The following is a 13,026-nucleotide window of genomic DNA, read 5'->3' on the forward strand; positions in this document are numbered from 1 at the left end:
ACATTCAAGCGCATAGTGGAATACCTGGCCCCCATGCCGCGCCGCCCGCCGCTCTGCCCGCCCTGCCCGCCGCTCCACCCGCCACTCCGACCGCGGTCCCACCGCCGTCTGCCACCCTGGGGCCTTCCACCGAGGGGGGCCTTCCGCCGAGGGGGACCTGGGGCCTGCTGACACCCGCCGGCCATACCTGCCAGTTCGCCCGGCCCCCACCCAGCCTCAGCCAGGGCTCAGGCCGAGGAGAGGGTCGCGCCCTCCAACCCCGGGCGCCGGACAGTAGAGGGGTGCGGGGCAGAGGACGTGCCCCCCCCCCCTTTGTACATATCCCCCATCATATATTTGTATATAGTTTGTGTTAGACCCCTGTTCTTTTATGGTACCTGCCCCCCCATGTAAATAGCTCCCCGCTTTTGTTATACATATATATATATATATATATATATATATTTGTAGTATTAATAATAAGAGAATTCACTGTTTTTTGGTTTCAAAAACAACAGGTCCATTTTTATTTGCAAGAAAAGTGTGTGGGGGGGGGTGCTCTTGGGTGCTCTGTGGTGTGGGCGTGGGGGCAGGGAGTGTTGTGGAGGATGGGTGGGTGCAGTGGGGTCCTGCCAGCGTTCATCCCGCGGCCTGGTTGAAATGGGCCCGCAGGGCCTCCCCGACCCAGATCCCCTCGGGGTCCACCGGCGACTGGGGGCAGCGGGTGGCTGCATGTCAGCCCTGCCAGCCTCCACAGCCCAGCCCTGGAAGAAGGCCTCCCCTTTGCTCTCCACCAGGTTGTGGAGTGCGCTGCATACGCCCACAACCTGGGGGATGTTGGTGGGGCCTGCATCAAGGCAGGTGAGGAGACATCTCCAGCACCCTTTGAGGCAGCCAAAAGTGTGCTCAACTACCTGGCGCACATGGTTCAAGTGCGTGTTGAAGCGCTCCTGGCTGGCTGAGAGATGGCCCGTGTAAGGGTGCATGAGCCAGGGCCGGAGGGGGTACGCCGCGTCTGTGACGATGCAGAGGGGCATGGTGGTGTCCCCCACAGGGATCTTCCGCTGGGGGATGTAGGTCCCCGTCTCCAGCCGACGGCACAGGCCCGAATTCCTGAACACCCAGGCGTCGTGGGTGCTGCCAGGCCAGCCAACATAAATGTCCAGGAAGCGGCCCCGGCTGTCCACCAAGGCCTGGAGGACCACCGAATGGTAGCCCTTCCTGTTCAGGAAGCATCCTCTGCTGTGCTCTGGAGCACGGATGGGGATATGGGTCCCATCCAGAGCCCCAAAGCAATTTGGGAAGCCCAGGCTGCCAAACCCCACGATGGTGGCATCCGGGTCCCCAAGCCACACGAGCCTGTGGAGGAGCAGGGCATTGATGGAGTGGACGACCTGCAGGGGAAGGACATGGGAGAGCACCAGTGAGGGGTGTGCAGGGTGTGTCTGGCCCTCCACCCCAGGGCTGCCCTCCACCCCAGGTCTCCCTCCCCTAGGGCTGCCCTCCACCCCATGGCTGCCCTCCCCCAGTGCTGCCCTCCACCCCAGGGCTGCCCCCCCAGGCCTCCCTCCTCCCTGGGTCCTCTTACCTCCATGAGGACAGCCCCGACGTTGGCCTTGCCCACGCCAAACTGCTGCCCCACGGATCTGTAGCTGTCTGGAGTGGCCAGCTTCCAGACAGCAATGCCGACCCGTTTCTCGACCGTGAGGGCTCGCCGCATGGAGGTGTCCTGGTGCCTCAGTGCAGGGGTGAGCCACTGGCAGAGCTCCAGGAATGTCTGCCAGCTCATGCAAAAGTTCTGGAGCCAGCGCTCGTTGTCCCACTCGCCGAGCACCAGCCGCTCCCACCAGTCGGTGCTCGTGGGGTAGCTCCACAGCCGGCAGCGTGTGCGGCAAGGTCTGGGGCTGCTCTCTCCTCCCCTGGGGGCAGCTCCTCTTCTGCAAATAGAAGGTGGTCAGCTGCCTCCTGCATAGCATTGAGCAGGGCAAGCACTGCTCCTGCAGGGGCAGCTGTGTGGACCTCTGGCTGCTGCTGCTGCTGCTGCTGCTGCTGGGGGTCCATACTGCCTCGACGGGGTGTGCGTGCCTGTGGCTCTGCAGACCGCGTGCTGTGCAGACTGAGTGTGTCTGGGAGGGGCCCTTTAAGGCAGCGGCTAGCTGTTGCCCCGGAAGTGCTAGTCCGCCCTGTGACCCTGTCTGCAGCTGTTCCTGGCACCCTTATTTCGATGTGGGCCACTTTGGTGTGTAGACGCTCCCCTGCAGCGCCTACTTCGATGTGGTGCTGCCCAACGTCGACATTGAACGTCAACGGCACCAGCCCTGGAGGATGTGTAGACGCTATTCATCGAAATAGCTTATTTCGATGTCGCTACATCGAAATAAGCTATTTCGATGTAGCATCCCCGTGTAGACGTAGCTAATTAATTGTGCGATTCAGTTTTCCAAATGAAGCTATTCCAAAGGAAAGTAAGATGTTCTGTCACTTGTTGTAACAGTAAAATTTCTCTTTGATAGTCCCAGTTTTCATGACTAAGGCAATGGGTTCATCCCCTGAGTTATAATGCTCTGCAGGAAAGTTAAAGGAGAGTGCTCCCTCTTCAATGAGCAATATGCCCTAGGGTAGCTGTGCTATGCAGACAAGTCCTCATACTAATTTTCCAATTGCCTACATTAAAAAACATGCAATTCAGCCACCATCTAGTATGAGAAATATCCATGGCAGAACTCATTTGTTACAGCACACAGCACTTAGCATAGTAATCCCTAAGGATGTTAAAAGACTGAGAGAAAACTGATGTTGATTTAATTTTGCAATTCATAGTTTGTTTTGCTTCAAGTACTATGTTAAATGAATCAATTAGTCATGATATTGCAGAAACCCTCAGCCACTAGAAGTTTATAAAGCATTTCCCCCTCCTTATGCAGCATTTTTGAAGTCAGATTCTAACCATTTCAGTAAGCAAAAGTGTAAGTGGTATTTTGGCTTGTTTTTGATTGTTTTTTTGTTTTGTTTTGTTTTGTTTTTCCAACATGGAGTAGAGTGGGGGAGTAATTTGAACTGATGGCTGTACATATGTTTGGAGGAAACCCCTAGTTCTGTAAGGCTTAAACAAGTATGAACTTTAGTCCCACAAAGAAGGCCTACAGCACTGATGCAGCAATGCAATTAACCACAAGGAAAATTCCCTGACATTTTTATCTAAATAAAAAATGGTACAGGACAGCTGGTAATGCAGCTGACGGGACAGTAGAAAAGAAAACAGGTCCTTCTGCAAGATGTTAATCTGTTCTCATTACCAATGGCTCTTGGTTACTTACTAAATTCTGGGAATCTGAATAATCCAGCGCATTTTGGGTGAATAAACCTTGTGTTTAATGAACCATATTGCCAAATTCTTCCATTCATCTGGACACCGCCCATAAATTGATAGTCGAGGTTCTATATACTGGTATTTATTTTCTTCTAGCTCACAAGCTACTTCCTGTTGGAGAAGAACTCATTAGCATTTGCTTATGTTAGGGCACAACAAAATGTAGTAATGAGAGGGCCTGACAATCAGGCTTGGTGTAAAGCTAAATGCCTAAACAGTGGTCAATGCCTAGCTAAAGCACCTCAAGCCTGAACAAAATAGGTTTAAAGCAAAAATGGTGAGCTAGGTAGATTCTGCTCGCAGGAATGCAGCAAGAGACAGAGTGCTGATAAGTCACAGGGCCTAAAAGCACATAAAAGAACCTAGCAGCACCCAGCACCAGGCAGTCAGTGAGACACAAAAACACATTCTAGTAAGGTAGGACATGTTGTATTATATCAGGACTCTCCCCCCAAATAACAGCGAAGTACCAGGACATTCTGACCCAAGTTCAGGACAGGGTTGGAATGACAGCATGATGGATAGTGTTGTTTTGATGGTACTACCACCATCTCCAAGTTATGGGTAAGATCTGGTTACATTAAGGGGGCTGACTTATTACAATTAAAGGGTTATATGTGGGATACGTAATGGACACGTAACTAGATATAAAAGTGTATGTTATCAGGACTGCATCAACCAGCTAAGGGGACCACGGAAAATCCTAGCCGTGCATCAGGGCTGCGTCCATTGTCACACGCATGCATGTATCAGTCTAAACTGGTGAATCATACTGAAGATTCACAGGGGGCTCAAGCCCATGTGCTATTGGGAATAAACCTGGCTCCAATTTCTTCATCACTCAATCTGTGGTTATTGGGGGCTCTCCGAAGTCTGCAGTGCCGGCTGACTGTACAGAGCCTGCACTGGCTTTCTCAGAGTACACACATGCAGCAACATAGAAAGGGAGCAGAACGGACATCTGAACACCACGCCGGTAATGCAGGCTCACTACACAAACCATGCACAGTTAGTGTTCTTTTTGTCTACCACACTTTTTTTTTCTCAGACCCAACACACAGTGCAGTGCAGCTGAGCTCTGTCTGGCAACTGTTAAACGTAAAAGAAGGAATCTTTAGTTATTCCGGCTGAACTATCACATTTAGCACACAGGAAGGGATGTCATTATGTGCCTAACCTTGAAATCTTTTAAATACACGCTGTTTTGATGCACCCTTTGGCTTCCGAGGGTCAGTCCTGCATCTTGGGGAGTCACTCACACCACCAGCACATAGCACAGGTAATTAGAACAGCAGCACTTCGCACTCGCTTTACACTATTGTACATGACTACACAGTGTGCCAGGCAGTGGAGAATCAGGCCCAGAATCTGTGTCAATTGCCTCCTGAAAGGTTATACTGTTAATTTGAGTCAAACCCCAGTGTAAGTGTAGATAAAAAACTGAGTAATGCATATGGCAGCAGGCCTCTTCCATGCTCATTAGTTACAAGAGGACTTTTTCTGCACTCGTGTATGTATGACATCCCTACATCCTCAGGCTGTGTCTACACTAGCCCAAAACTTTGAAATGGTCATGCATATTCAGCGCCTCATTAGAATGCTGGCAGCCGCACAACTTCGAAATTGACGCGACTTGCAGCCCCGCAGCTCGTCCAGATGGGGCTCCTTTTCAAAAAGACCCCACTAACTTCGAAATCCCCTTATTCCTAACAGCAGATAGGAATAAGGGGATTTTGAAGTTGCCAGGGTCCTTTCGAAAAGGAGCCCTGTCTGGACGAGCCACGTGACTGCAAGCCGCATCAATCTCGAAGTGCCGTGGCCGGCATTCTAATGAGGCGCCGGCCATTTCAAAGTTTTGGGCTAGTGTAAACACAGCCTCAGCCTTTAACTATTCGTTCTGAGGGCTCCTATCACTTTCTAATGCTAAGCCTGTGTCCTGAGCCATGCAGGTCTACCACTAGCTACTTTCCATTAATCTGTAATTGCACAAGTTTGAGGCTGGGAACAGCCCAAGGCCTCCTGCAGGTTAGAGCACACAGTTACACAGGAAACAGCAGGCTGTGAGTGACTGGCTCAGCAGAGAGGTCTGTCTGGTAAGTTGGTACAAGAGCCTGAAACTTTTAGGAATCTCTGAACCATGCTTCACATGGGCACCACCTCCATATGTGCTCCGGGGGTGGAGCACCCATGGGAAAATATAGCAGGTATTCAGCAGCCCTTCAGATCAGCACATCCCCATTCCCTCCCCACAGTGCCTCCTGCCTGCTGGTGGCTCCACCAGTCAGCTGCTCCCCACACTTCCAGCAACCCTTCCTGCTGGCAACCCTGCCTGACCAGCTTGTCCCCCACCCTCCCAGTGCCTCTTTCCCATCAGGGATCAGCTGCTTAGCAGTGTGCTGGAGTCACTGGAGAAAAGGGGAGAAGCAAGTGTGGAGCACGCTCGAGGAAGGAGGTGGAACATGGCAGAGCAAAGGTGGGAAGGGGGGGTGGAGGCTTTGGGGGAAAGGATGGAGTAGGAGCAGAGCCTGAGAGGTAGGGGGTGGAGAACCCCCAGCAACTCATAAAGACAGCATCTATGACTTTAGATAGTGTAAACATACCTTCCATGACAGATTAATTACTTCTGCAAAATAGCGTGCCCTTACACTGCACAGAAACCAGTAAGGGGCATCAGGAGACATGCTGGGCACTCCCATTGCTCCCAACTTTTCATAGGTATATATGCTCCATTACGTCTTCCCCTCTCCCCACCACACATTCAGACTTATTTTATGTTTCTATCTGCTTATACAACTTTCCCCTCTCTTCTCCAGGTTTTTTTTTCTGGTACAGATCTTGTTTACCTTGACCATGCGAGCAAAGTATTCACCACCAAGGTAGTTTTCAGTTTTTAGGTACAAGTCCCGGAGCTCACTGGCACCAACTGGATTGTACTTGGAGTTAAATTTATCAAACCGATGAAATGTTTGGCGACCCTGGAGGAAAAGACCATTGAAGTAGAGGCAACCAAATAGCAGTGGTAGAGTCACAGAACAAATGTATTTATTTGTTTTCTGCTAAGCTTGATTTTTAGATACAAAACTGCTTAGGAAAGAAACTGCCTAACAAAATCCTTGTTACAATAGACTGACAAATAATTTAAGCAGTGGTTTTGGATAGATTTTTTTTTAAATATTATTCAACAGATACAGCAACACATTCATTCCCTTCCCCCCAAACAGTTTGCACTCATGGAGCTCTGATTTTTCTCTATTTCATTTGTTGATGGAATAGACTTACAGCATGTACATCTAACGAGTCCACGGTGAGGTCATAAGGATCCATGTGAAGGCTCTCAAACAGCTGCTTTAAAGTCATCTTCTTGCCTTTTTTCTCTGCAACAATCCTATTTGACTCTGTTTGGTAAGTGTGCTTAATAAATTTCAGCAAATGCTTCTGATTCATGCAGGCAGCTGCATGGATATGCGTATCAACCTGGGGGGGAAAAATACAGTACATGCATTTTTGTTACCCAAGTACCTCTGTGTAATACAAAATAATTACGAAAAGTTACAATAGCTTTCTTTGGGACTCATATGACACGAGATTTTATGTCCATCAAAATGTTTAATTGCTGGGTCCTAAAAGGTGCGGGAGATGGGGAACGGTTACACTAAATTAACACTGCTCAGTGAATATTTTTAAATGGTATTCTGTTTTTCCATAGCTTTAAACCAGACCATAAAATCCATTGATAAAAAAAGCTGAAGACAACATCCTCCTCTTCCCTCTCTCCCACTTCCCAATAGAGAGATTGAGTAATGGGCGTCTACATGAACGCTGTCTTTCAGGCGCTGAATAGAATCCTTTCCCTCAGGTTGCTGCTCCACAGGCACTTTGTGTAATCAGGCATGCTGCAGCCAGTTCAGTACTGTATTCCTTCTCCGTCTCTGTAGAATAGCTGCTGAATTTGCATAGCTATACATATCCTCCTTCCTCATCTGTTCGTCTATTCCACACCAGCCCAGCCTCTGTAACTACGGTAATACTACAACGATTTGTCAACAGAAGTCACTACCAGAAGAGATTTCACAACAAAACTTCTGTCAAAAGAGTGCAGCCACCCACAAAAGCCAATCAGAAGAGCACCCCGCTCTGTCAACAGAGCAGCCGGACTGCCTGGCTGCTCTCTTGACAAAACAGGCACCCGGAAGCACAACAATGGGCAGCCCTGTCTGCTCTGGATGGCCTGTCTGGCTATGTCTACACGTGAAGCCTACATCAAAATAGCTTATTTCGATGTAGCAACATCAAAATAGGCTATTTCGATGAGTAACGTCTACACGTCCTCCAGGGCTGGCAACGTCGATGTTCAACTTCGACGTCGCTCGGCACCACATCGAAATAGGCGCTGCGAGGGAACGTCTACATGCCAAAGTAGCACACATCGAAATAAGGGTGCCAGGCACAGCTGCAGACAGGGTCACAGGGCGGACTCAACAGCAAGCCGCTCCCTTAAAGGGCCCCTCCCAGACACAGTTGCACTAAACAACACAAGATACACAGAGCCGACAACTGGTTGCAGACCCTGTGCCTGCAGCATGGATCCCCAGCTGCCGCAGCAGCAGCCAGAAGCCCTGGGCTAAGGGCTGCTGCCCACGGTGACCATAGAGCCCCGCAGGGGCTGGAGAGAGAGCATCTCTCAACCCCCCAGCTGATGGCCGCCATGGAGGACCCCGCTATTTCGAAGTTGCGGGACGCGCAACGACTACACGGTCCCTACTTCGACGTTGAACGTCGAAGTAGGGCGCTATTCCTATCCCCTCATGGGGTTAGCGACTTTGATGTCTCGCCGCCTAACGTCGAAGTTAACTTCGAAATAGCGCCCGGCGCGTGTAGCCGCGACGGGCGCTATTTCGAAGTTAGTGCCTCTACTTCGAAGTAGCGTGCACGTGTAGACACGGCTTCTGTCAAGAGAAGGCCCCCCCGAGCATCTACACACCTTTTTTGTTGACAGAATATGGCGAGAGCAGTGTTATGCCTCATGGCTGAGAGGCAGAACGCTGCTGGTGAAAGTGCTGAATTTCATCAAAAATTGTTGACAAAACGCATTTTGTGTGTGGACATTCCACCAGTTTTGTCGACAAAAACAAAGGGCTTTGTCAGCAAAACTCACTAGTTTAACCCTAGCCTCTGTGCTTCATTTCTGGAATCCCTTCCCTCTCAAGACAGTGGAATGACAATTCTACTGTTTACAGGGACCTTCATCATCACAACAGAGCTTGGTATATCAGTGAATTTCACTCATAACTGATATTAAGAAAACTGTCTCATCTTCTGAGCATCCATTTTGTAAGGTATCTACCCCTATGATATTGGATCCTTTTACGAACCACTGATGTCTCTGAGTAAACTACTAGGGTTGCTGTGGATTTTCTTCTGACTTGAAGAGACATGTGGTCCTGAGCTGTTTGCAAACAAGCAGTAACTCTGATATGCCTCAGATACGCCACATACGCAAAAATACATACCAGGCACTTTATTCAGAATTACTCAGTTTTCCCAGCTTCACTTTAATGCAGTGCTGCTGTTGGCCTAACTGTAGGGCTAGAACATAGGTTTCCAAACTTGGGGGGTGTGAAGAAATTTCAGGGGGGGCACAATCCCCTTCCCCCTCCCCCTGCTTCCCAAGAAAGAGCCCGTGCTGCCGTTACAACGCTGAAATGTTTGTTTGGCACATTTTACTAAAAAATGAAGCCTGAACAACAAGGCCCCAGTCAGGGCCAAGCTGCCATCTGGCCACAGTATCACAACACCCTTGCACTCCCTTCACACCTCAATCCTGAGCCTATCACACACCGGAACCCCCTGTCCTGAGCTTGTCACATCCCCAGTCTTCTGCCACAACACTACTGCACAATCTGCACACTGCCGGTCTGTGTCCTGAGCCCATCATACTCCTAACCCTGCTAGCCAGAGAGGCTCATACACCCCGTCCTGAACTCCTGCACCCTAACATCCACAAGCCTGTGGTTTGCTCAGCACCCCAACACTCCACTTGACCCCATCACTCTCCAGCCTGAAGCCCCTTCTCTGAGCCAGCAGCACCTTCTCCACCTCTTCCTGCACCCAGATTTCCTCCCAGAGCTTACACTTTTCACCCCTTCCCACACACAAATCCCTCATTCCTACCCCAGAGCCCATACCTCCTGTCTCAACAGGAGTGAGTGTGAGTAAGGGCTGGGGACAGCAAATGATCGAGAGGAGGGGAAGGGAGAGAGCAGGGCCTCAAGAAAGGGGCGGGGTCTTGGGGCTTGCCCTGACATTTAAGAAGTGATCTGAGGTGTAAAAAGATTGGCGAACACTGCTGTAGACATTTTTGGGGCTTATTTTTAATTTTAAATAAAATTTTTGTTTTTGTGTTTATTTTATATTTTAAATTATAAATATATATATTTTTTGTTAAAAGCAGGGTTGGATGATGGTAAAGAAGAGGTAGAGGTGTGAGTGTTTATCAAAAATCAAAAAGGGGGCGTGATGCTTAAAAGTTTGGGAACCACTGGGCTACAACTTTAACATCCTCATGCAGTGAGAGAAAGTACAGAGGATCTGGGAGCTTGCGCCAGGGAATGTCCCTTCCATCCTGAGGCCCTAACTTTCCCTGGGAGTTTTGCAATGTCTTTGTTTGGGTTACAGAAACAAATATGCTCAACGGGTTTGCTTTCCAGAGACACTGAGCAGCCACATCTCCCCTTGGCATCCATGGGTCCATCCTTGGGATGCTCACTGGTGTACTGATCATGCCACTGATCCACACCTCTTGCTCTCGGGGGCTCCCCAAAACCCTGTCCAGCTGAGCTAAATCCTCTGACATTTGAGTTACTGCCCTCACCCCTACAGAGCATGCCGACAATGTTTAACCACAGTTCTGGGTGGATCCAGTTCCAGGGCACAGCACCCAGGAACTCCACCCCCTGAGGGATCAAGCCCCCCAAAATATCCTTCCTTTTCTGTGCAAAAGATTCGCAGAGGGAGGGCTCATTAGGTAAGCCCCTTTATCAATGAAAGGGAGACATGCACAGTGGTAACCTTCCCCAGGTAATAACAATTTACAGAGGGCTTGATTAAAAACTAGAGGTTTTTATTGAGCAAAACAGCAGGATTTAAGTGTCTCTAAGAAAACAGGCAGATCAAAGTAAGTTACCAAATGGAAGAGAGAAAACGCATAGCTAATTCTGCTCCCCTAAAAATCTAATTACTTGTGAGTTCCTACCTAAACAGCTGCCTTTATATAAGGTGAAATCTTCAGGTAAGAAATGATCTTATCCTGACCTGGGTCTCCAGTACAGTTCACCATCTTTCTTCGGGTGTGTCAGCAGCCTGAGGACAAAAGATGGAGGAACCCCAAGACCCTGTGAAGGAAATTCCATTGCTCTTTTTATGTGAAAGTATACACCAAGGTGGAGATTGTTGCATGAGTGAAATCAGCTGTCCCTGTCCTTCTTTAGCTAATCAGCTACTGCCTGCCAATGGGTTTGAATGCAGACAGCAAAGTTCTTTGGATGTAGCTTGACACCCAATAAAGGCCCTTTGTTGGCTTACTACTGCGATCCCCTCACAAGCCATATTCTCACAATTGGGTAACCACACCTCCTGTGGAGGCCTTCACAGAGACAACTATTTGGAACACAAATATTGTAGACAATACTTCAACTATGAAAATGACACATGCACAAAAATAGGATTTACAGATCCAGTTGATTATACGATTGAAAATGGAAGGTTACAAGCCACATCTTGCCCAAAGCATTTCTGGGTTATGCATATTTACATGCATAATCCACTTTCCATAAAGCATGGGGGGGGGGTCCATCACAATGTCAGAGGCAAAGGAGCTGATCAGTAGTTGAAGATTCTTTAAAATCACTACTCATGAAACAATTTTTTTCTCTGAACAATGTATGCATGATTTTAGAGGATCATGTAAAGCCTCGACGGCAGGGGTCAGGAATCCCTGGCAGGTGTGCCACTGTTGGCATGTGAGTCAATTTTAAACAGCACGTGGCAGGAGCTCAGTCCTGCCCCTCCTCCCCCATGCATCATGGGAGGGGGCCAGGGCCAGGGCCAGAGCCCCTGTCACAAAGGCCCCCACCTTGGGGCTGGGGCCAGAGCCCTGCCATGGCAGTCCCTTCTTTGGCAGCACCTGCTGGAGCACTGAGTCAGGGACAGAGGCCCACACGCAGTGCCCACGCTGGAGTGCAAGGCCAAGGCTGGAGCCCCAGCCATGCGGCCCTGGCCGGAGCACAGGGCTAGGGCAGTGGTTGAAGCCAGCCCGCCGCATGCACAGTCTGCATGCAGCAGGCAGGAGGGCTGAGTGGCACCCAGCCCACTGTCAGTAGTTGAGCCAGCCAGGGTGAGTGTGTTGGTGGTGTGGGGGGGGTGATGTTGGGGGGCAGGCACTGCTGGTGCTGAGCCTGGTGGCACTGGCGGTGCTGAGCATGGAGTTGCTGCTGCTGGACATCCAGCACAACATGTCCCCACTGCAGACAAGGTGGGCACAGCATGGAGCAGGACCAGCCCGGCCTCGCCCCTGCTAAGGAGTGAATGGTGCCCTCTGGGCTCAAGTTGGTGGGGCACTGGGGGTGGCTGCGAGCCAAGTTCTGTGGCTGGGGACCAAGTTCTGAAGGCTTAGCAGGCAAGTTATAGGCCACCTAGTGGTCCCCAGTGAGTTCAGATCTGCACTGCCACTACCAGTCCACTTGGGTTTTGCTGAGGACTACGAAAAGGATAGGGAGATCCAGGCCTCCCTCTTCACAATGCCTAGGGCCCCAGGGGACAAGGTAAGGAGAGTCTCAGTTCCCTGAGCTGTTGCAACAGGCCAGCTTTCCCTTTGACACTTCTACTTCCCTCTGTCTGTCTCCAGTTTGGGGCAGAGCCCCAGTACTTGATTTCCCACTCAGCGGAGGATTAGTCCCTCAATCTTGACAATCCTAGCAGCCAGTTGGGTCTTCCCAGATCACTTTCTATCCACCTCTTACTCCCCGCTCCCAGAAGTGTGATTGGCAGGGAGAAAAAGCTCAGACCCTGGAATTCCCTGCTGAGTCTTATGCCCAGTTCAGACTCTCCTGTGTCACAGACACTGTGGCCAGTCTCCACACACTCTCCCCCTGCTTGCCTGTCAGACTCTCCTTTTTAACATGCCCTCCATTTAGAGCATTGGTCTGCAGCTGATGAGGGCAGGTCCTTCTAGGCCAAATACTGCTCCATTGCGTTTTTAGTCTTAAGAAGGGATCTGTATGCTCCATCACGCCAGCACAGGTCTTGTGAAGATAAAATCCATTGGTGATTGTGAGGTGTTCAGATATTTAGAGTATCTCTGAGTTCTGAGCTTATGCATTTAACTTAAAAAATGATAGTCTACTACGTCACACAGCTCTGAAACACTTTCTTACTACTCTGCAGTAAACAAGCCATTCTGTAAATACTTCCAGGCTGTCTAATAAGACAACTGTCATTCTTTGAATTTAAAGGGGGGATTTCCTTGCCTTTGATGAAGATCATCCCAACTTCTGTTCACAAACATACTTGTGAACAGCGCATTTATCTTTGAAATGCACCCAATTACGCGAAGTGGCAGGTATGCTTCACAACAGGGGCAGTACTTCAATAAAAATTAATTTAAGTGAATTCAGCTGTAA

The 13,026-nt window shown here is 49.7% G+C and overlaps 1 protein-coding gene across 11 annotated transcripts in view; it reads right to left on the reverse strand.

Annotated features, from left to right (window-relative positions):
• The window catches only part of AMPD3 (adenosine monophosphate deaminase 3), an 83,319-nt gene that overhangs the window by 22,520 nt on the left and 47,773 nt on the right, over positions 1-13,026 (reverse strand). For 10 of the 11 annotated variants that reach the window (XM_074997403.1, XM_074997407.1, XM_074997408.1 and 7 more), the window contains exons 7-9: positions 6,629-6,823; positions 6,193-6,324; positions 3,297-3,460 (exon numbers count right to left, since the gene is read on the reverse strand). In XM_074997403.1, the coding sequence (XP_074853504.1) occupies positions 3,297-3,460; positions 6,193-6,324; positions 6,629-6,823 (491 nt within the window). The remainder of the gene's footprint in view (positions 1-3,296; positions 3,461-6,192; positions 6,325-6,628; positions 6,824-13,026) is intronic. The other variant, XM_074997404.1, reaches the window with a different exon arrangement.

This window comes from Carettochelys insculpta, chromosome 6 (assembly GCF_033958435.1).
Source record: "Carettochelys insculpta isolate YL-2023 chromosome 6, ASM3395843v1, whole genome shotgun sequence".
NCBI lineage: Eukaryota > Metazoa > Chordata > Testudines > Carettochelyidae > Carettochelys > Carettochelys insculpta.